At 37.6% G+C, this 20465-nt stretch overlaps 2 protein-coding genes across 6 annotated transcripts; both read right to left on the bottom strand.

The window, feature by feature from the left end:
- Positions 1-5568: 5568 nt before the first annotated feature.
- Positions 5569-15576, bottom strand: SUA (suppressor of abi3-5). 5 transcript variants are annotated; one of them, XM_086575705.1, is made up of 16 exons: positions 15435-15576; positions 14846-14979; positions 14605-14645; positions 13604-14360; positions 13449-13520; positions 13266-13358; positions 13110-13189; positions 11530-11683; positions 9878-9965; positions 9705-9796; positions 9532-9600; positions 9245-9418; positions 8801-8972; positions 7061-8050; positions 6588-6784; positions 5569-6025 (listed from the first exon to the last, which is right to left on the bottom strand). In XM_086575705.1, the coding sequence occupies exons 2-16, from the start codon at positions 14891-14893 to the stop codon at positions 5843-5845; spliced, it is 3210 nt and encodes a 1069-aa protein (XP_086431831.1). In that variant the 5' UTR covers positions 14894-14979; positions 15435-15576; the 3' UTR covers positions 5569-5842. The 5 variants fall into 5 exon arrangements, with proteins under 5 accessions (XP_086431831.1, XP_086431829.1, XP_086431828.1 ...); XM_086575703.1 differs by having other exon boundaries at positions 11530-11686; XM_086575702.1 differs by having other exon boundaries at positions 13604-14378.
- An 809-nt stretch (positions 15577-16385) lies between these two features.
- On the bottom strand, positions 16386-18957 carry LOC147479407 (delta(7)-sterol-C5(6)-desaturase-like). Its single transcript, XM_086580953.1, has 3 exons — positions 18601-18957; positions 17225-17530; positions 16386-16960 (listed from the first exon to the last, which is right to left on the bottom strand). The coding sequence occupies exons 1-3, from the start codon at positions 18824-18826 to the stop codon at positions 16668-16670; spliced, it is 825 nt and encodes a 274-aa protein (XP_086437079.1). The 5' UTR covers positions 18827-18957; the 3' UTR covers positions 16386-16667.
- Positions 18958-20465: the final 1508 nt, after the last annotated feature.

Genomic DNA, 20465 nt, shown 5'->3' on the forward strand with positions numbered 1-20465 from the left:
GATACTCTATCTGGGAGAGCATTTCATGAAAGCTATATATATACATGTCATTACTGATTAAAAAATTGTTACCAAAGAAAGTTCAAGGAAAGAAACAGGAAATAGCTAGGGAGGGAGGAGAGAATGGACAGACCTATATGATGTAAACTTCTTGACGTTAACGCACAAACAAAGTCAAAGACTTTTGTGTTAGGACTTAGGAGGCCAGGGGTATGTTAGTATGTTGAGATTAAGACTTAATAATAGTACGTACATTGGCTGGTTAGTTCTGGTCCCAGGGGTTAGAATTTCTATATTGTGTTTCACATTATTTCCTATATCGCCATATCAGCTGCGAAATTTGAGGATGTAATTGGCAGGCCATATACATTTGCCTGCTGGCTTTGTTTTGGTCGACACATTTATTGGTATATGCCAATATTACAAGGATTGACATTTATGATTTATGTCGGCAACTAACTTTGAAATGTATATGTTTCGTGATATAGAAAATTAGGCAAGAGGGGTTAGTTAAGAATATTTAGTAGTCCTAAGACCCTGGGTCAAAAAAATTCAGGATTTAATACTTCAATTTGACCAAAATAGAAAACTGACACTAAATCAACTAACTTTGAAATGTATATGTTTCGTGATATAGAAAATTAGGCAAGAATATTTAGTAGTCCTAAGACCCTGGGTCAAAAAAATTCAGGATTTACAAGAAGTAGACGAAAATATCTCCATATTGCAAACAACTAAAATCGACTAGCTACTCAAAATGTAGTGGTTCTACATAAAAGGAAACCTTTTGATATAAGAACAGTTACTAAATTTAATTAGATAACTAAATTCTCGAACTAAAATTAAACTTGTAAAGGAATAAAAAAGAGTAGTGCTACATGGACCTACTTTTTATACCTACTATTGTGACTCACTATTTGGATAACGTTGATTTGTCGTTTGACTTCTCCAACCTTTGGGCGAAGTCTTCTAGTCTTTGATTGGTGGTTGTGGTGAGGGCTGTGACCGTGTTGTTCTCCATTGCGTCTGGAGTGTCATTGTTGGCGTTGGAAGTGGCTTGTTCGCGCATCATTTGGTTTTCTTGTTACAGGGTGATGAAGGCCTCCTGAAGCGTCTTCATTTGATCTGCTAAAACTTGAAGTGATGGATCCATGGTGGTTTTTTGACCAGCTTTATGGGCTTGAGAAAAGAGTGTGTGTTTTTTTTCTTAAGGGAATTGAAACGAACCGGCAGACGGCGCCAATGTAGAGGTTTGGTGTTTTGGGGTGAACGACCTAATGTTCTGTTTGATATGGAATGGCTGCACTCTTCTTGGGACAAAAGTTGCCTACGTATCAAGTTTTTTGGGGTAAACTTGAATCAAACCTTACATAGTTCATCTCTCTCTACTTATAAATGTTTGAGCTGACCTTCCTTATTTGCTCCAGGCCATTGTCAAGGGCAGATCCACATTGTGTGTTATCTTGATGATTCATCATTACTCCTAATGTTGCAAAGTAAATATCCCCTTGATTTGTGCGTTGACTGAACTCCAGAATTGCGCTAGATGATTTGCTTCCATATATAGTCGTAACTGAGATTTGGGACGACCTGCATTTGGGTCGTTATGACGTGCTAGTCAAGTGATACGAGCTGGTGGAGATACGACCTGGGTTGTGGACACGTGTGCTGTAGTGATATGACTGTAGAACGAAGGGTACTTACAGTTGGTCTAGCATTACTAAATAAAAAATGAGAAAGACGTCAATTCCGAAATATATGCCAACATTTTAAAATGTGAAATCATTATTCAACATTTTAAAATGTAAAATCCCTTGTGTTGGTCGTATCCAAATTTAGAAATACAAATTCATATCCGTTGTATTGGTTGTACTCCAACATTTTAAATCCACTCTTTTTGTTCTAGTAATTATCTTATCTACAAAGAGTGGTATTATTTTATCTACAGGTAGTTATTTTGGAATGGTGAAAAAAGATAATAAATTATATTAAAAAATAATAGGTGACTTACTGGTATTTTTTTTTTTTTATATATATATAAAAGGAAAAAACACTTCCAAAAAATTTAGGAAGCGCTTCTTACAGAGTTTTCATCTACGGACAGGTGAATCAGAGACCTAGCCGTAGGTGGGTTCAAGCTAAAAAATGGGGGAACTCTCCTTCCCCTACTAACTAGTGCATGAGCAACAAAATTAGAGTCTCTACGAATAAAATGAAAATGACAGTCATCCAACAATGAGATACAAGCATAAATATCATGTGCTATTGAGGTAGCTCCCCAAGATAAACTTGTTCTCCTCTTTTCCAACATTTCAGCTAAATTTTTGCAGTCCGTCAAAATGGCGAGACATCGGATCTGCAAATGTCGAGTCAGGTCTAGTCCTCCTCGGATAGCTCGTGCCTCTGCCTCTTCTGGGTCAGAGGCTGTGTCTCTACTGTGTCCTGCACCAATACAATAACCAAAGTTATTCCATAAAGCAAAACCTATTCCTACTTGCTTTGTGTTATAATCCCAAGAGGCATCCGTGGTGAGGTAATGCCAATTGTTGTTTATTTGAGGCCACATGTGTAAATGATTGTTTTTGGAAAATGGTTTTTCATTGTTAGTAATGAAAGTTTCAACTCTATATATAATGTTGGAGACATTTGTTTGTTTTTGGCTGAAAACAAGGTCATTTATACTAATCCAAATGGAAAACATAGTAGTGGCGAAATTACTCATCGTGCTTCGTAAAATAGTTTTATCATATAGGTTAGAACAAATAGTACTAATAATAGAGCCGATTGAATATGTTTGGTTCCAGAGGTCAGTTCTAATGGAAAGTTTAGAAGCATACCGGATATGTAATGAAAGCATATTGCAATGGAAGAGTGCGCGTGAGAATTAGATTCCACTGGTTGTTTGCACCGCAGGATTCTTGGAGTTGGTAATAGTCCTATTCCTTAGGTTCTCGTGTAGGGAAGGTCATTTGTTTGTGTGATGACTTTCCAAAGGAACAACTTTACTCTTTCTGCTGTATCAATATTCCAGATCTTTTTCCAGAGTTGTTGATTTTGCTCGTTATCAGATGTTTTTGTGCTGAGATATTTGTACACATATTTGACGCTGAGTTCCCCATTTTGTTCCCTTGTCCATCTGATGGTGTCTACATGTTCGTTCTGACTGAGCTGTATTTTCAAGATCTCCCTGACAATGTTGGGGAGAAAGAGGGTATCCAGAATATTCGTTTTCCAGGTGCGGTTTTGCTGGTCTATAAGATCTACAACTCTCTTGTAAGCGTTGTTTGACGGTGGAGGACCAAAAGGTTTGACTTACTGGTATTGAGTCAAAAGTTTAGATTCTAAAGATTTTCTATAAAAAAACACTTATAGGGATAAAAACAATGCAGGCGGTATTAAAGTCAAAAGCTTAGATTTTAAAGATTTTCTATAAAAAAACACTTACAAGGATAAAAACAATGCAGAGTTATTAAAACCCAAAAAATTATTAGTAGAACTTTAAATTATTAGTAGAACTTTTGAGTTTTTTTTTTTTTAATGAGACCTAGCCCAATTTCTTGTTTCCTGATAGCAGGGAAAAGAATATAACATAGGAACGAACATGACTTCATACTGTACGAAAAAGTTTTTAATCGGGATGGGTTGGTACAAATGTGCAGATTCTTGAGTACTATTCGAAATTCGGAAGAACTGCGCGTAGGTAATTTCTAACTATGACTCTATGTGAGCACCGGTCAACGATTATCCGGCCATTTGGCCATTTTAAGTAATGGTTTTAGATCACATTTAAGGAATTACAAAATGTGTCACTATAACTCAAATTTCTATGAGTCGCAAAGAACAACTGTGGTGAGGATGTCACACGCCATTCAGGGTATTAATTTGAAATGTTCCACAAGCTGGAAAAATTACTCCCAATTCCAATACCAGCCACCATTTTCATCTGCAAAGAACAACTAGACCCAGTCGGAATTGTATCAAAATTCACCATTGGTGGAGATAACACTAGTAGTAACACAGAACGTATGAGAACATCTTATGCGTCGTCGACAACAACAGCACCAATGGCAAGCCAGCCGTTATTAGACACCATTGTCCAGAAGAAGAATGGCGAACAAGATTGACATCAAATGAAGCATTGGCGTCAACTTTCCATGGAAACCAGAGACAAACAGACATCTAATGCTGAAGTACAATCATGAGCTCTGGACATGCCAACAGAAGGGTACTCCATGCCTGTATCTGATCAGTTTTAACGTCATAAAGATAACCAAGCGTTCAGTTTTAACGACTATGATTTGTCATATGCACCGATGCCTCCTTTGATGAGCCTAGCTACCAGATGGTACTCCACAAGAATGCATAAATGGATCAATGTCGTATGCATATGCATCTGCATCGAGTACAACTGGAAAGGAGATGGCAACTGGAGGGTACTCCAATTATCAGCTTGATCAGTTTCAACCTAATCATAATAATAATCCAGCAAAAAAAAAACCTCTTCATAATAATGTGTTACGACTACGGTCATCCATATGAACCACGGCCTCCTTTGATAAGGCTACCAGATGATATTCCAGCCGAATGTGGAACAGGATCAACATTGTATCCTTTGGCATCAACTTCAACTCTGTTTCAAGGTGAGCAACAATTGCCAGGACAGGATGATTCGCATAATTACCTCATGGTAAATTTCGAATAAGAATCTTCACAGATACGGTTGGCAGACAAAACAGAGTAGAGAAACGGCCTGAGCGGAAGATCATTGAAGTGCTGGAAAAGGAACCAACAGAACTGGCAAGCGGGGCTGTGTCAACATCGAGGCTCACTATACCTTGGTTAACTGTAAATTATGCTAGAGGTCAATGCCGTAGTAACTTCTCGATCAATGAGTCAATGACAGACCGTGCCACATACATTGATATTGATAGATCAATGGATATCGTTGCATAATTTCTTCGATAAAATGTTCATTCACTGTTACATTTACAATGGTGTTTCAAAGTCACGCTTGTTGAAAGCAAACATGACTATATCAAGACATGAACTCACCACGCAATTTTTCTGTCAGAAAAGCGCTGTTCAAGTCAAGCAACTGATAACAGAACTTGCCAAAGCACTCCGTCAGTATGTTATAAACATTGTGAATTATATTGACGGCTTGAACCGAACCCAATTCAATGTCTTAAATCAAAGCTCTCATAAACTTAGATCCATCAAATTACCAAAGCGTCAGCGGTAAATCATAAAATATGGTTTGCATGAACACCAAGCAAGTAAAAAGTTACAAGCAGAAATACACGACAACGTAGATGTCATAGGGTTAAAAAAGTAGTATAGTAATAGAGAAACACTTGGTTTAGACAACACCAGTGGCTTGTGCAGGTGAAAAAGGTTGTACTTGAAAATCAAGGCCGAGACCAGATACGCAGTTTAAATTAAAACACCCAATACTTCCATTTTTCTAGTTTGATTTTAGAAGGATGCTTGTTCGGGAATTAAACGAAATAACCAGTGGACATCAGCATATTGTGGATATATAGATAAGCCAATTTAGAACCCAGAAAATGCACAAAATATCGATCATGACATTCAGACATTCAGTTAAAGCTTTTGGAAGCAAAAGAGACGCTTACAGCCAAAGACAAACGTTCCATCATCGCATAACCATGTATATAAATAAAACTTAGAAAGTAATAATGTTGGAAAGGCCAAGCAAAGAAATAATTAACTTCCTCCGGGAAATTTCCCGGGTAAATCGTAAAAAACAGCCGTATGAGAATAGATTCACCTCAGACTATCACTAAACCCATCTGCACATATACAGCTTTGAACATTCCATCTAAGACATCTCACGGAACCTAGCCAGAGCCTTCTTTTGTATGAGAGTCCTGTAGCTATCCCCTGCCTGTACCTCCAAGCTTGGATCCACTACCTTCCTGGGATGACTGCCGAGTCCTGCTCTAACATCCATGGCTTGTGCTTGGACTGGCTCAACAATGCCACTGCCATCCTTCCCTAATCCCTGTCCCAATCCAGTGAATAACATGGAACTAAATCAATACTGTAAACAATAACAGTTGCACAACACTTAGTACAAATGAACCTAACATAAAATTTCATTTAAAATGACAATTAATATTCTAGATATGCACACTATAATGATCAGAGACCTTGTAGTGAATTACTTGGACGAATCATGTAGAAACAGAAATGTACACAAAGGTTGTGTACACTAGGACATGCAAGTACATAAGTAATACCAAATAAAACATGCTTGGTTGAATCAATGGAAGAAAGAATATGCATCAAAAACAGTTTGTTCACGAAATACCTTGTTGTACTGACACAAATAGCATGCTACATTAGACATGTAAAATTGTTTACTTGTAATTTACACAGCGGGTGAGTGTAAATTACCAAAAAAACTTCAAGACCAACACGGGTTTTTACCGGGAAAATTGCTGCCAGAAGTCTAACTCTAATGAGACAGGAAATGCTAATTTAAATAGTTACTAGTCATATTTCATCAGTCTTACTAACAAAACCAGTACGTTCAAAGGTAAAATTTGAAAGAGAGAACGTACCAAGCCTTCTTGCCAGCCCATGTTCCGAAGCATCCGATTGCCCACGTTGCTCTCGTCAATGGCTTTGTCTGGTGTAATCACCTCATAACTTTGAACATTGCTATTGACATCTGCCCCTCGCCCTCCTCCAACACCAGGAGGAAAAGGCATAGCCCCCACATCCGACAAAGAACCCTTTCTGAATGCCAAATCTCGATCTTGACAATGCAAGCATGGTAAAACACAGGTCTCACAACATTAATAAAAAGCTTCATTGAGATAAACCAAGGAATGAACCTTTGCATTCAGCCGACAAATTAATTATCCAGCAACTGTTTTTTGAAATATCCTAGGCCATAAACTGACATGTAAGACCCTTCTCATACCTTAGTGTCTATCAATTATGATATAATAAGGAATAACAATTCACCAGATGAACAAACAACAATGAATCATGAAAACAGTCCCTACAAACAAATATCACACATGCTTACTTGAATCACCAAGATTAGATAGATCGTCTCCAAAAGAAGATGAAGACCCATACAAGCTCCTCCTCTCAGCTGCACGATCCCTGTAGGTAGTCTGTGATTGTTCCTTCTGAGTAGATGCTTGTTGCACAGGCATTTCAGAAAATCTCCTCTTGCCACTCGCAGCAGCCACAGGTGGTGTATAAGAACCAAGTGCGGATGCATCTGTTCTGAAAGGAGTGACAACAGACTGTGAATCTAAGTTTGCCAAAGATGTTCCTGCAAAACTTGTGAGAGCAGCTGAGGTTGAAGCCCCACTTGATGAGCCTGAATACATTGTATCCGACTTCACAGTTCCTATTCCAGACCCTCTGATCACTCCCCTTATCGTTCCCCCCACACTGTTACTAACAGGTGTAGACTTAACCTGAGTATCCCCAGAGACAGCCTGCACAGAGATACCTGCCGCGGCATTACTTAAACCATGTCCTGCAGCAGCAGTATTAAATCCTGAACTTGTTGTAGCATCCAACTTTGACAATGAAGTTTCTGTTCGTGATTTTTTAGCAGATGAGCCTGTATAGTTGACCCTGTCATCTGTTGAAACGGAAGGCTGATCATCAAGAACCAAACGAGTAGCCTGACCCTCATTATTCCTTTGCTTCCACATGGTTAAAACATTATTCATCTTTTTCTTGTTAGCTAAAATACTGCTCTTTGACGCCAGCCTTATCTCTTTCATCTTTTCTTTCTCTTTCTTTTCTGCAGCTAGTGCTGCAGCTGCAGCAGCCTGAACGGCATCTGGTAATGAGGCAGCTTTGTCACTTGAAGTAATGGTAGCAGCAGGTGCAGATATTACTACTTTCCTACTACCTGCACCATCAGATGTTTTGGAGGCTTCATTTGATGGCTTGCCAGACACTTTCCCGTCATTTTGATCTGCGCAGGGTACATACTGCTGAGTTTGGTGGTCATAAGTGTACCAGGTTCCATTATTACCATCATAATAAAGACCTGCATTACAAATCCAGATCTCAAGTAGATAAGCAACACTAGGCAACCTAGAAAGTATAATTTCTAAAAAATATATTTGGTGAGTACTAGTAATTGAACTTGATCTCGTGATTACTGCAACAATAAGTCAACCAATTAGGACGCAAGCTCAATGGAGGGAGGAAAACGCTATTTGAAGTATTTTCAAAAAGTTATATTGCAGTTTTCCAGGCTCCTAGTATTCCATAAAACTATTGTATCTAAATAAAATAACAGCATCAAGATTATATTACTTAGAAGCTATGTAACATGGACACGCCATATTTCAAAAATAATCCGTGTTGGATACGTATCCATGTGTCTGTGTCGGACACATGCGGACACAAATTTTGTGTAATATACTTCAATTTTTTAAATTTTGCAGTGTATGAGGTGTCGGATACGGACAGAAACACCTTTCCATGTCAGTGTAACTTAGCTTAGAAGCTATGTTACATGGACACGCCATATTTTAAAAATAATCTGTGTTGGATATGTATCCACGTGTCCGTCTCAGACACACACGGACACATTGTATGTAATATACCTCAATTTTTTATAATTTGCCTTGTCATACACTTTGTCCGTATCCGACACGGATACAGACAGACACAGATCTGTGTCAATGTAACTTAGCTTAGAAGTATATGAAATATATTTTCTATTTTTACTATATGTATCACTTGTTTCTGTTTAAATGGAGATGGCAGCTAGCTCATTATATGCACATACCTGTATTTCCATCATAGTAGAACCCAGAAGCTGCATCATAGTAATAGCCTGATGCTTCGTCCCACACAAACCCGGATTGGGGAGCCGAACCATTTTTCTGTGCTGCATGTCCTCCGGCAGATTGTTTCTCATCCGGATTGTATTCTTTCGGTGCCCATCCAACAGCATCATACTAAGTATAACAAAGAAAAACAGTGGCTAACATCTTTAAAACGGGACCAATGACGCACGTCAAATTCTAACAGAAGTACAGACGTAAAGTATATATACTTTCAATACCTAAACACAGATCTGTTATAGGATCTGCCATACGTATGCAAGCATGTTCACCAAAAACATAAGTAAACAAATGTGGCATGTCATCATATGAACAAGCAGTTCTTTCCATAGTTGATGAAAGGCTAGACTTTTACAAGATTATAGATAACATATATAACAGAATACCTGCTGGGAAAATGCTGCTGCCTCAATCGCAGCAGCAGCAAGACTGCTTGATGCCCCCGATGCCCCTGAACCTGGCCCATGTATGCTTTTTGCATATGCTACACGTAGGATTTGACCATTTTTCTCAAGGGTCGTTCCATTTGTTGCTTCTAAAGCTTTGGTAGCATCTTCAACCTAAAACATGCATGAAAAATGACAAAGATGTTAAAGAAAGAAGAGAACAGAGAAAATTTTAAAAAGGGAAAGACATTTCAACAGGATGAGCATGCATGGAAGATATGACCTACCGAATGAAAGTGGACGAAAGCAAATCCTCTTGATACATGAGTAAACTTGTCTCTAACAAGACGAAGATCCTGTAAAAAGAATAGTAGCTTCCATTATTACATGATTAATAAGATCTTGAAGACAATGACCACCAACCAACCAGCATTAAGTAGAAAGAAGAACGAGTGTATACCTTAATTGGAGCATGCTTGGAAAACTCATAACGAAGCATCTCTTCATCAGCATTCTCGTCCAATCCTCGGACAACTAATACATGGGTAGGACCTGGTAAAGAACAAAAACTGTTGTTAATTTATAGTTAACAGGTATTATGCATGCCAACTGGACACATCAAAGTAAACCTACCAGCGTCCAACCCTTTTTTCCCTAATGGTACATGATCATATGATGTTACATCCGCTGATGGGGCATCATTGCTTCTGGGCTCATTACACTGCATTCCAGAAAACAAACAAAAGCACTGAACCTCCGTAAAATTGAATAAGAAAAGAGAGACGTTCAAGTAGCTTAAACAAAAAACGGAAAAAGAGACCAATGGTACTTCTGGTGCCGAAAATTATGCTTAAACAACCCTGGATAGGATAGCGGCAAGCATAGGACAGGACACATTTTAAAGTTTCTAATTAATAAATTAAAAAAACGGGTGTAATTGACCAAATGCTGGGGATACATGTGGTTCATTTAGTATCATGTATTTTCAAATGCTAAGTTATAGTTAGCCAGGAAAGATCTCGTCTCTCGGGCATATTTTCAATGCTAATGAATTTAGCACTGTAAACAAAATTAGAAGATCTTCATTGTTCAGTGAAAAAATCGTGTTGCATCAAAAAATAAATTATTTATGCATGATTTCACCTTTGCATTTGTATTTTCCATTGCTAAATCCATTTGGCAGTGAAAATGACAGCTTTCATATTTCCAAAGCTACGTACATTAAGCATCAAAAAATACGATGCCAAGTCCACTTACCACTTAGCATTGAAAGTATATGATGCTAACTTCATCTAGCATTGACAGATACACAATGCTAACTTCATTTCGCATCAGAAAATCCCAACTTTGCACTAGAACATGGTACAAAGACGTGGCCACATGGTAGCAAGCATTTCATTCTAAGAACTCGACCCACATAAGACACCACAGCAACAGAAATAAGTCAAACAAGAACAAGATTTACCAAAAAAGACTCCCTTGTTTTGTGCAAGCAACCGAATAAAAAAGGGCGTATTGAATAATCTAGACCAAACAATCCCCGAAATCGTCCTCAAACTAGGACAACGGTTTCCAGAAAGTTTTACAAAATTTGGATTTCCAAACTTTTTTGAAAAAGAAGTGACGACTGTATAACCTCTCAAATTCTTGTTCTTTCAAGTTTCAACATGACTCGTATGAGTCGTATGTTCAGAATAGCTGATTTCAAAGACAACGATGCCATGGAAACTTCACCAAAATCACTACTCAGCTGAGTCTGAGGGGGTCCCCAAGAGCATATTTCATCTCAATTGACATGATACACTTCTGGTGACACGTAAACTTGTCATCTTCAATTCTTTTAAGGCGACAAGATAATAATTTCTATGATACATACGGAGAATTCCGTGAAGACAGCCCCAGAATTCACATATCAATAGCAATAATGGTAAATAAGAATACATTTTTACCAGTACACTATCAAGAGAACACAATTACAGTTTCCTCACAAATAAATGCATTAAAAGTACACAAAAAGTAGAAATAATAACAATTTGTTTTAGACAGTGTACTAGTAAAGATAATAATATTAGCATATTACAATTCCTTGACATAATAAATGAATTGTGGATACACCAAATACACTTAGAACACACCCTACTGCAACGCATCTTTGATGTCCAGAATACTTAAAACAAACACGAGGGGAGATTTCACTTTAAGAAGAACAGTCTCAACAACCACAAATAGAAAACCGGGCCCACCATAAAGAAACCAGTATTCTTCAAAGTAAAAGAGAAAGAAACCTGGAAGCATGAAGTCCGTCGGGCGAAATTCACACAGCCACATATAATGCACATCCAGTCAGACGGGGGTCCACCACTCCTAGTATTTCCATGACTTGATTTCACTGCATTTTCCTGCCCGAAAGGAGGTGCACTAGAACCACCGGTTGGCTTGCTACTGTACAACAGGACAGTTGTCAATTACAGAGAAAATTTGTGGATATCAGTGGAAGTACGGAACTAAAAATCAAATTTTATATATAGAAAAATTGTCGATATCCATTCTCCAAATGGAACTAAAAAATCAAATTTTTTACTTGAGAGTGCCACAAAGCTAACGTAAAGGCCCAAGCTTGACCCGTGCGCACTTTTAGCATTTACAAAATAATCAAAACATTAACCAATTACCCTAAATATTGGAACCCACTAAAAGTGACCAACAACATTCTTTAAAATAAGCTATGATATCTATTATGTATCCAACAAAAACAGTGTCCAAATTTTCAACCTAGAATATCCTATTGACACATTAAGCAAAGAATTGGGTGAGACAATTGATTAAATTCGAAGGGATTCATCTTGGAGTCTTCCTGGTAATCATGTAAGCAAGTCTTGAACAAACCATCAGATACAGCATATAAACCAAAAAATTAGAAATATATATTAAAGCGTCATACCATAAAGCACTTGCCGTGAAAATAAAAAATAACTTTACGCAAGCATCAATGTAAAGTATTATGGGATACTGTATGTTGCCTCAAGGCATTAGTATTAAAGTCTTGTGAACCAGCAGTGAAAATAAACTAAGTCACATTGACACGAATACGGAATGTCCGAGATGACAACCTATATGAAGTAGGACACAGTGACACAGCTAATTAAAATGAAAACTATTACTATGCTTTAGCTACACAACTAATTCTTGGGCTCAAGACCTGCAAAGCGCCTCCTTATAAAAGTGCCATATCATGGAGCTGTAACTATGATACTAGATTATTTTCTTAGTATTTTAGGGTATAGAAGAAACCCTAGTTTAAAATCCTATGCACAACATGTCCATGTGTTGGACATGAGTACACGACTGTCCGTGTGTCTGTGACCGACTCGAATTTTTAAAAAAATATGAAGTTTTCACATTACTTATTTAAGTGATACTTGTTACTAGAAACTTTGGACTAGATTTCAGATAAAAAATTAAAAATCAAATACTCCAAAATCTTAATGGTGGATCCCACTTACATACCATGTTAAGTATACCAATTAATTAGCTACCTCATATTGTCATATGCACCTCTAGTACCTTTATCTAGTACAATGGCCATAACGAAAGCACAAAAGAATCTTGATGAACAACAAATAGAACAGTCGGAAAAACACAATATAATACTGTCATTACTGTGTCCCAGTCCTACTGGTGGATTCCATTTCCATACCATGTGAGTATAAGAGTAGTCAGCTACCTCAACTGCATCTCTTACCGTTAGCTGATAGGGTAGCCATTACGAAAGCACCAAACAATATAATAAAAAAAATTATAGAACAATGGAAGAAACACAAAATAAAATCAGTACAAAGACAAATTTTATTTCAAGATCGCATACCTATACTCAAAAGATAACTTCCTTCCATCCACAATAAGACCATCTTCTCCAATCCCATCAATCATTGCACGCGCTGATCCCTGTATCACATCAATAATCTTTTCCGTAAGTCCCAACTCAAGGTAACATCAGAAAATGTTATACACAGAAACTCACCACAGATGGAAAATCAATGAAAGCAAAGCCACGAGAGATGCCAGAGTTTCGTTCTTTTATTACACGAACATGACGAAGTGGTCCCCATTCAGTCTAACAGTTAATACAATCCAGAAAGAATGATGTCATATTGAAACTAATCATAACAATAAAAAATACTAATGAGTTTAAGAAGAGGCATACAAGGATCTTATATAAATCTTCCTCTGTTGTCTTCTGTGAGAGTCCCTTCACGACTACAGTAGCTGATGGTGCCTACAAGTCAGAGAGGTATGCCAGGTCAATAACATTTTAAAATTCAAGGACCGGACATTATTACATAGAGAATAATACCATACCACAGCTGAAAGTTCGTAATTCCGTTTTTCGTCACGGTCCCTTCTTCTTTCACTCCTCTCATGACGACTGTCGTCATAGCTATCCTCTCGATGACTGCGCCCATGGCTTCGACCTCGAGGAGACCTTGATCTCAACCGATCATCACGCCCACGCGACCAAGATCGGTCACGTCTTTTATGTGGACTTGGATCTCTCTCCCGACTAAGACCTTTCTTATCGCATTCACGAGACTCACGCCTTCTCCAACTACTATCTCTTCTACTGCCTCTCTCATGATCAGAATCATAGCTACCGCGACTATGATCATATTCTTTTTCTCGGCTGTGCTCCCTGCTGTGGTGAGAAATACGATTTCTATAGTCATAATCATCAACCATAATATCATCACGATCACGTCCCCCGAACCTAGCAGGTCTATCTAACCCATGATCACGGAACCCATCAGGATCAAGGTAGCTGTCAACAGGACAATAGCTATCGCGGAACTTATCAACTGCTTGAAATGTATCAATCTCACGGTACTTTCCCGCCCCACGAAATTCATCCATATCATGGTAGGAATCAAGGTACGACTTGTCATGACGTCTAGAATCCCTTGCAAGAGTGTATTCTTCATCAACACTTCTTCTTCTTTGTTGAGGCCATGCACCAACAGATGGTGGGGGTGGATAATTATCCCTCTCGAATATCTCACGATGAAAAGCACCCCTTGGATAGATGTCCCTTGAAAAACCTTCATCAGGGAACCTCCGACCACTAAATGAACCACCAGCACTGCCAAAAGCATGTCAAACGGGGAAAAAAGCACAAACATTTCATTGTAAAATTATTTCCAGCAAAATAACATAACATAAGACCCTTTATAATCCAAATGAGTACATCAATGTCATGCAATTAGCAACACCAAGTCGGTATTATTTATAGATTACTTACAAAAATATTAACCAGTTACCTAGGAAACTATACATCAGTGTTATAAGAGATATCATTTAGCACTCACCGGAAGTCTGGCTCATGTGCTGCACCATAGCCGTCCAAAGCCTGTGCATTCAAGAGAATAAGTGAAGTCAGCAACTAATAATTACGATACAGGATAGGCAAATCCATTCCATATCCTCACTGGCCCATAGCTTCTCTCACTACTCTTAAGGATGAGATGCCAGTAAAAATGAACAATCACATGAGCCCTAAACTCTTGTATATCATCCTGGACAGGTGATTAAGGGGGAAACCGCATTTACGCTGTTATTATCCCATCCTTGCTGATGTACATAGCGCCCAGGATCCATGTCTTGCCAGCCCCACTGAGTTACCCCTGCAAGGCTCTTTGATGATCTTTCAGAAGTTTCGGTAGCACGTTGCTGACTATGATTTCCTGTAACGGATGCACAAACAGACAAAGTTATACCAACTTGAACCCAGAACCAGATCTCATGACTTGGCCATCTTTTTTATTCGGATCCTCATAAATCATCTCCCACAAACATCCATCTTCAATTTCTCACAGTACAGAGAGCCATTATAAAAAAATAACAAAAACAATTACCTCCACCCAAATTTTTATTTTTTTTTCACACTACAGCCCAGTTACATCATTGTACTGCTAATACAATACACCGGGGCGTATATATGCCACACATGCAAAGAGTATAAGGTATGCACTTGCTAATATCCTATTTTTTTTTTCCATAATCAGGATCCTAATTCGCGGAATGTTGTTTTCCAATTAATAGACCAAGGGGTATAAACCAATTAAAATATTAATATAAATTCTTCCCTTAAGAATGGCAATATTGAAATATAGAGACAAAAGTGAACGATCGAACTCACGGATTCAGAGCCGTAACCAAAAGATTCCTTCTTCGTCTTCGTCTTCGTCTTCTTCTTCTTCTTTTGGTTTGAAGAGATAAATTTTTAGGGTGATATAAAAACGAGGAGAGAGAAATATTTTGGAAAAAGAAAATTTAGTCAGTGACGTTTGGGCCCGGACGCTTTGGGCCTACCACAACCAGAGCCCAAAGTGTGTTTGTTGCGAAGAGAGCCCATGAATAATATCTAGGTATGTTGACTAGTAGGAGTAGGGTTTTCAATGGTTTCGATAACCCGATAACTGACCCGAACCAAACCGATAAAAAAACGGTTTGGAGTTTTGGTAATTTAGTTTACCGATATAAAACTGAACCGAACCAATAAGATATTGGTTTGGTTTTGGGTTTGTCCTCCACCGAACCGATATGAATCCGAACCGATAAGATGGCATTTTAGTAATATTTATGATTAATTTTGTATATATTTATCAATTGTGTGGTTGAAATTAATTGATTTAATTTAGAATTTAATTGATTTTATAGCTTTTGGTTTGGGTTGGTTTGAATTCGGTTTGCAATATATTTTTTCAATTCGGTTTGGGTTCCCAACTTTTTATTAATTCGGTTTCGGGTTCCTAACTTTCTTATCGGTTCAAACGGATCCATTGACAGCCCTAAGGAGGACACCTTCATTTTTTAGCATTTTGGTTTGGAACTGTTGGATGTTTACCATACCAAACTGATTAATTGTTTCACCGCCGCAATACCAAGCTGATTTTCATTTTTAATTTTTGTTTCCGTTTACAGTACAAACATTCCCACAAAATTCCTTTTAAAAATTGGTGCAAATAGGATCCATACGCAATTGCAATTTTGAGACACCCAACCAAGCCAATCTTCTTTACAAATGTCACTGCAGGCACCAAGTCAGTCATTATGTTTGTCTATATAGGGATTTGAGATTTGGCACACATTTAGGAAAAATGATTTCTTATCATTCCGCATCCCCTTTAAAGTTTAGGGGTCTCTAAATTACCAAGTCCTGGTTTCAGAATCAAAATAAAGACATTCTACATGCTGCTTCGGTTTCTGACATGATATACACCAAACAGTACAGAGTACAGACACACCAAGCACAGCCTGACTAAGAAGGAATAGCAGTGTACAAATTTCAAGCTCAAAGTTCAGGACTCTGGCTAGAATGGCTAACCAACATAATTAAGCTTTTGAGGTAATAAGCAGAAGAGCAAGTGTATCATGCAAACTTGGTCACGTCCGAGACTGGGTCGCGAAGAGTTCCAAACATCCAATCCATCCATACTGTGTAGTGGCCATAGTTATGACGATAAGTTGTGTGGTGAATCGTATGGTAGCCGGCGCCCATAACAGGCCAGAATTTCCCATGAATGCAGTCATGAATGTTTGCAGTCCATATGGCCTCAATGAACAGAAGAGCTATGTGAGTTGTGAAATGTGTTGGTATAAGGAAGAGCGCTATTACATGAGGCAGTGCTTGAAGTATCCCGTCCAATGGATGGAACGCAAGACCTTGCATATAAATATAAAGAAATTACGAACATATAGGGACCAATATGCCTTAACACCCAGAGCCAGTGCTGGTGGGCAACAGCTTGATAGAAATTTTTTTATAGGCCAAGTATGGAGACTATATTTTTCATTTCAGAATCATCACTAACAAAGCCAAATTGTCGGGAATCAACAACCAGCAATGGATGAAGAATTATGTCTACTAAAACCATCTAAAGAAAATCCCAAACAGTAAAAACTACGTAATTTGTAAACCAAAATTACCAGCAAATGGGGAAAGAGTGTTTTGCTTGTTGTAGATGTGGTGTGTTGCATGAAGATACTTGTACAGAGGTTTTATGTCATGCAACTCTCTGTGCATCCAGTAAATCCCAAACTCAACAAACACAAGATAAATTGCCAGATAAACAAGGTAGGCTGACCATCCAACATCGCTTATTCTAGAATAGCACCTTGTCCATCCATTTTCAACCATGTATTCAGACACTGTTGGGAGAGCACAGTACCAGGGCATTGCCTTCATTGCAACCATTATTTGTAAAAGCATGGCCTTTGTTGAAGGGATAGCATCTGTCAAAAGTACTCGAACATGACATTTACTAAATTCTAGAAGAAAAATTGCAAACTAATGAAAATCTACCATATAAAACACTTGAATCACAACATAACAAACCAACAACTTATTTCATGATTCAAAAAAGAAAACAAAACAACCCACAATCCCCACTTCCAAAATACAGAGAATTTAACACAACATACTTAACATAATCATTGCAGAGAGGAACCAGTCAATGATTTCATATGGTTCACCTATTAGAACGAATATAATTAAATCATCATTTAATTGCAAGTCTTCTAGGTCACTCAGATGGCATTGCTTTCACAGTAATAAAGAAAAAAGATGGCATTGCTTTCACTATACCAATTTGAGGAGAAAAACTTGAAAGCATTATGGACCCAAGTTTTTCTCCCCAATTGGAGTTACTCAAAAGGCATTTCAGGAAACTGGCTAGAATAGCTTATTAAGCTGGGACATGTGATTTCTCAGAGGACACCAGAAGTTGTCATACGAAACGTCAGTACATGCATATTGGAGAATTCAAAAATATCGTCTAAGAGACACCAATGAAAATTTTCTGTCAAATGAAAAATCCAATAGTAGAACAGTACTATATAAAATTCTCGTGGTGGAGTTAGTACAACAATATTAGTCTACATATGCATAACATTGTTTGCAAAGGAAAAGGCATCATCTGCATTAGTCGGTATAGGGGGGATTGAATAAGCTATCTCATCCCTTTTCAAGCTTACTACAGCTGCTTATTTCAAAATTTCATAGTACAGTTTTTTTCTTCTTCTTTTATAATGCATTCTTTTAATAGCTAAAGTAAAACAAAGTCAACAAAAAAAACACACATTGTTTCAATCAAACTTATAACATATTCAACTCCCAATCCAAATCACTCATGCAATTGCTTATTTCTTGTCTGCACTTGCACCATTCCCATTTAAGTACAAGATATAAAATTATAAATAAAAAAACACCCTTTACTCTAATTTCTCTTAAACTACTCAAATCTACCAAAAACCAACGATATAAATCATGAAAAACAGCAGAAAAAATCAATGAAATATTGTACCTTTAGGAAGATAAACATTCCGTTTCAAGTAATAAATATATAAACACCAAAGAAGCCCAGATACGAGATAAAGAAGTGTTCCACCAATGTAATTCCGCATCCATGTTTGAAACCAGTGTGGTAATGGTTCATATAATTTTGAAAATGGTATTATATTTCCTAATACAATTTGATTGTAAAAACTAGTTTCGTCTAGGAAAAGTTTTAAAGATGTAGAATTTTCCATCTTTGTGTTTTTTAGGAATGGGAAAAGTTTAGCAAAGGAGAGAAAAGAGTGGAAGTCTGGAAAGGTGAGAGTTTGGAGAATCTTATGAGACAGATGAGCTGGAACTGAGGACAGTAACGTTAAGTGTGATCTGTGCTTGTGATTATTGTGTGCTCCCCAATGTTGGATACCTTAAACAACTCTGTTCCATATATTCACCACGTATTCATGGGTCGAATCTTTTGACAGTTTGGACAGATGGAAAAGCGTGAGATTTTAAGTTAGCTAAAGATACCAAGGGTGTACGGGATTTACACTAGTATACTGCTATGAAGTGGGGGAGTGGAGAACTGGAGAATGAGAAATTGAGAGGCGTGGAGACGGAGAGGGAGAGTGAGAGTGAAGGAGAAATTGTTCGAGAATGAAGACAGATATAAACCAACTAAAATACATTTTGGGCTACATACCCTTTGTCGGCCCAGAACGTTCGCTTTTCTCATTTGATTATGAAGAGCTTTGTAAGCCATACGCCAGCAATATTGAACTCGATGAATATCCAATTTCATTTGTTTATACATGGTGTATTGGCAGTGGAAGTTTTTTTTTTTTAATTTTTTTTTTTTCTAGATTAATTAGGATCACATTCTTACATTACAATGATTACAGAAAATACAAAGTTCAATAATCAATACCCAACAAAGGAGAGGGCCAAAAGAAGCATACTTAAGTGCCCATTGTCCTAATGCATGGGCCTCCCAATTTTCTTTCCTAGCAATCCAAACAAAATATAACCGACACTGAAAATTAACGGTACAAGATAGAGACAAAAGATTTATCTTCCGCATAAAATCAACTATATTCTAGTCAATTTTAGTTTCATCACTATGCAAGCAACTGCTTCATTAGGTTCTTGTTGTCTGATTTGTCTCTAAGCATCACCACTTCCACTAGCTGCAGTCTATCCAAGCGTACCACCTTAATCTCTACTCCCACCATTTCTTTCTACAAAAGATCATCAACTCTAAATTTTTTGTACACTTATCCAAAGACCTAACCTTCATTATCTTTGCAAACAGTAGTTGTTGCTCCTCTCTTTGTAATCCTATCATATGCACCATCAAAAAATATCTTCATATATACTAGTTCTCCTATCACTATTTACAATCAAATTACTAAAACAAATATCATTACATTGCAAAAGAACCTTATGTGCACTGATTTCCTCTTTCTTGTTGGCTTCCATATTGTTGTAAGTTCGTCTCATAGCATTTTGATACATTTCAAAAAGGTCTTGTACTCTTACAGTCAAATCGGAGTTTATTTATGTGATTCCATATTTCATACAATATCCCATCCCCAAGGTATAATAACCTGTAAATTGAGCTTGTTCATTATCCTTGTCTCGACACCATTTTATTATCTCATCTAGCCATTCTTTGATGTCCCTTCCAGCAAAGTTTTATTGCCTCAGGCCTAGTATTGACCCAAACCATAAAGCTTTTACATTCTCATAGTTCATGAAAAAAATGTTCCGCTATCTCCACTTGCTTGAAGCCGGAAATGCAGCCTATATTATATCACCCTTGAACTTATGTTTATGCACCACATGCATCACCTATTGAAAGCCCACCCATATACATCTTCCAAATGAACAATTGTT

This window comes from Coptis chinensis, chromosome 8 (genome assembly GCF_015680905.1).
Source record: "Coptis chinensis isolate HL-2020 chromosome 8, ASM1568090v1, whole genome shotgun sequence".
NCBI lineage: Eukaryota > Viridiplantae > Streptophyta > Magnoliopsida > Ranunculales > Ranunculaceae > Coptis > Coptis chinensis.

Bases quoted from the DNA above. Each gene is read 5' to 3' on its own strand.
- SUA (XM_086575701.1), bottom strand. From the start codon at position 14,893: ATGGATCCTGGGCGCTATGTACATCAGCAAGGATGGGATAATAACAGC. The intron at 14,646-14,845 runs GTAAATGCGGTT...TTGAATGCACAG, and splicing joins AAGGATGGGATAATAACAGC to GCTTTGGACGGCTATGGTGC. The intron at 9,419-9,531 runs GTAGGTCATATC...TGCATGTTTTAG, and splicing joins CTTTCGTCCACTTTCATTCG to GTTGAAGATGCTACCAAAGC.
- LOC147479407 (XM_086580953.1), bottom strand. From the start codon at position 18,826: ATGGAAAATTCTACATCTTTAAAACTTTTCCTAGACGAAACTAGTTTT. The intron at 17,531-18,600 runs GTACAATATTTC...TACTTTTGACAG, and splicing joins GAATGTTTATCTTCCTAAAG to ATGCTATCCCTTCAACAAAG. The intron at 16,961-17,224 runs GTAATTTTGGTT...TTTATATGCAAG, and splicing joins CACTCTTTCCCCATTTGCTG to GTCTTGCGTTCCATCCATTG.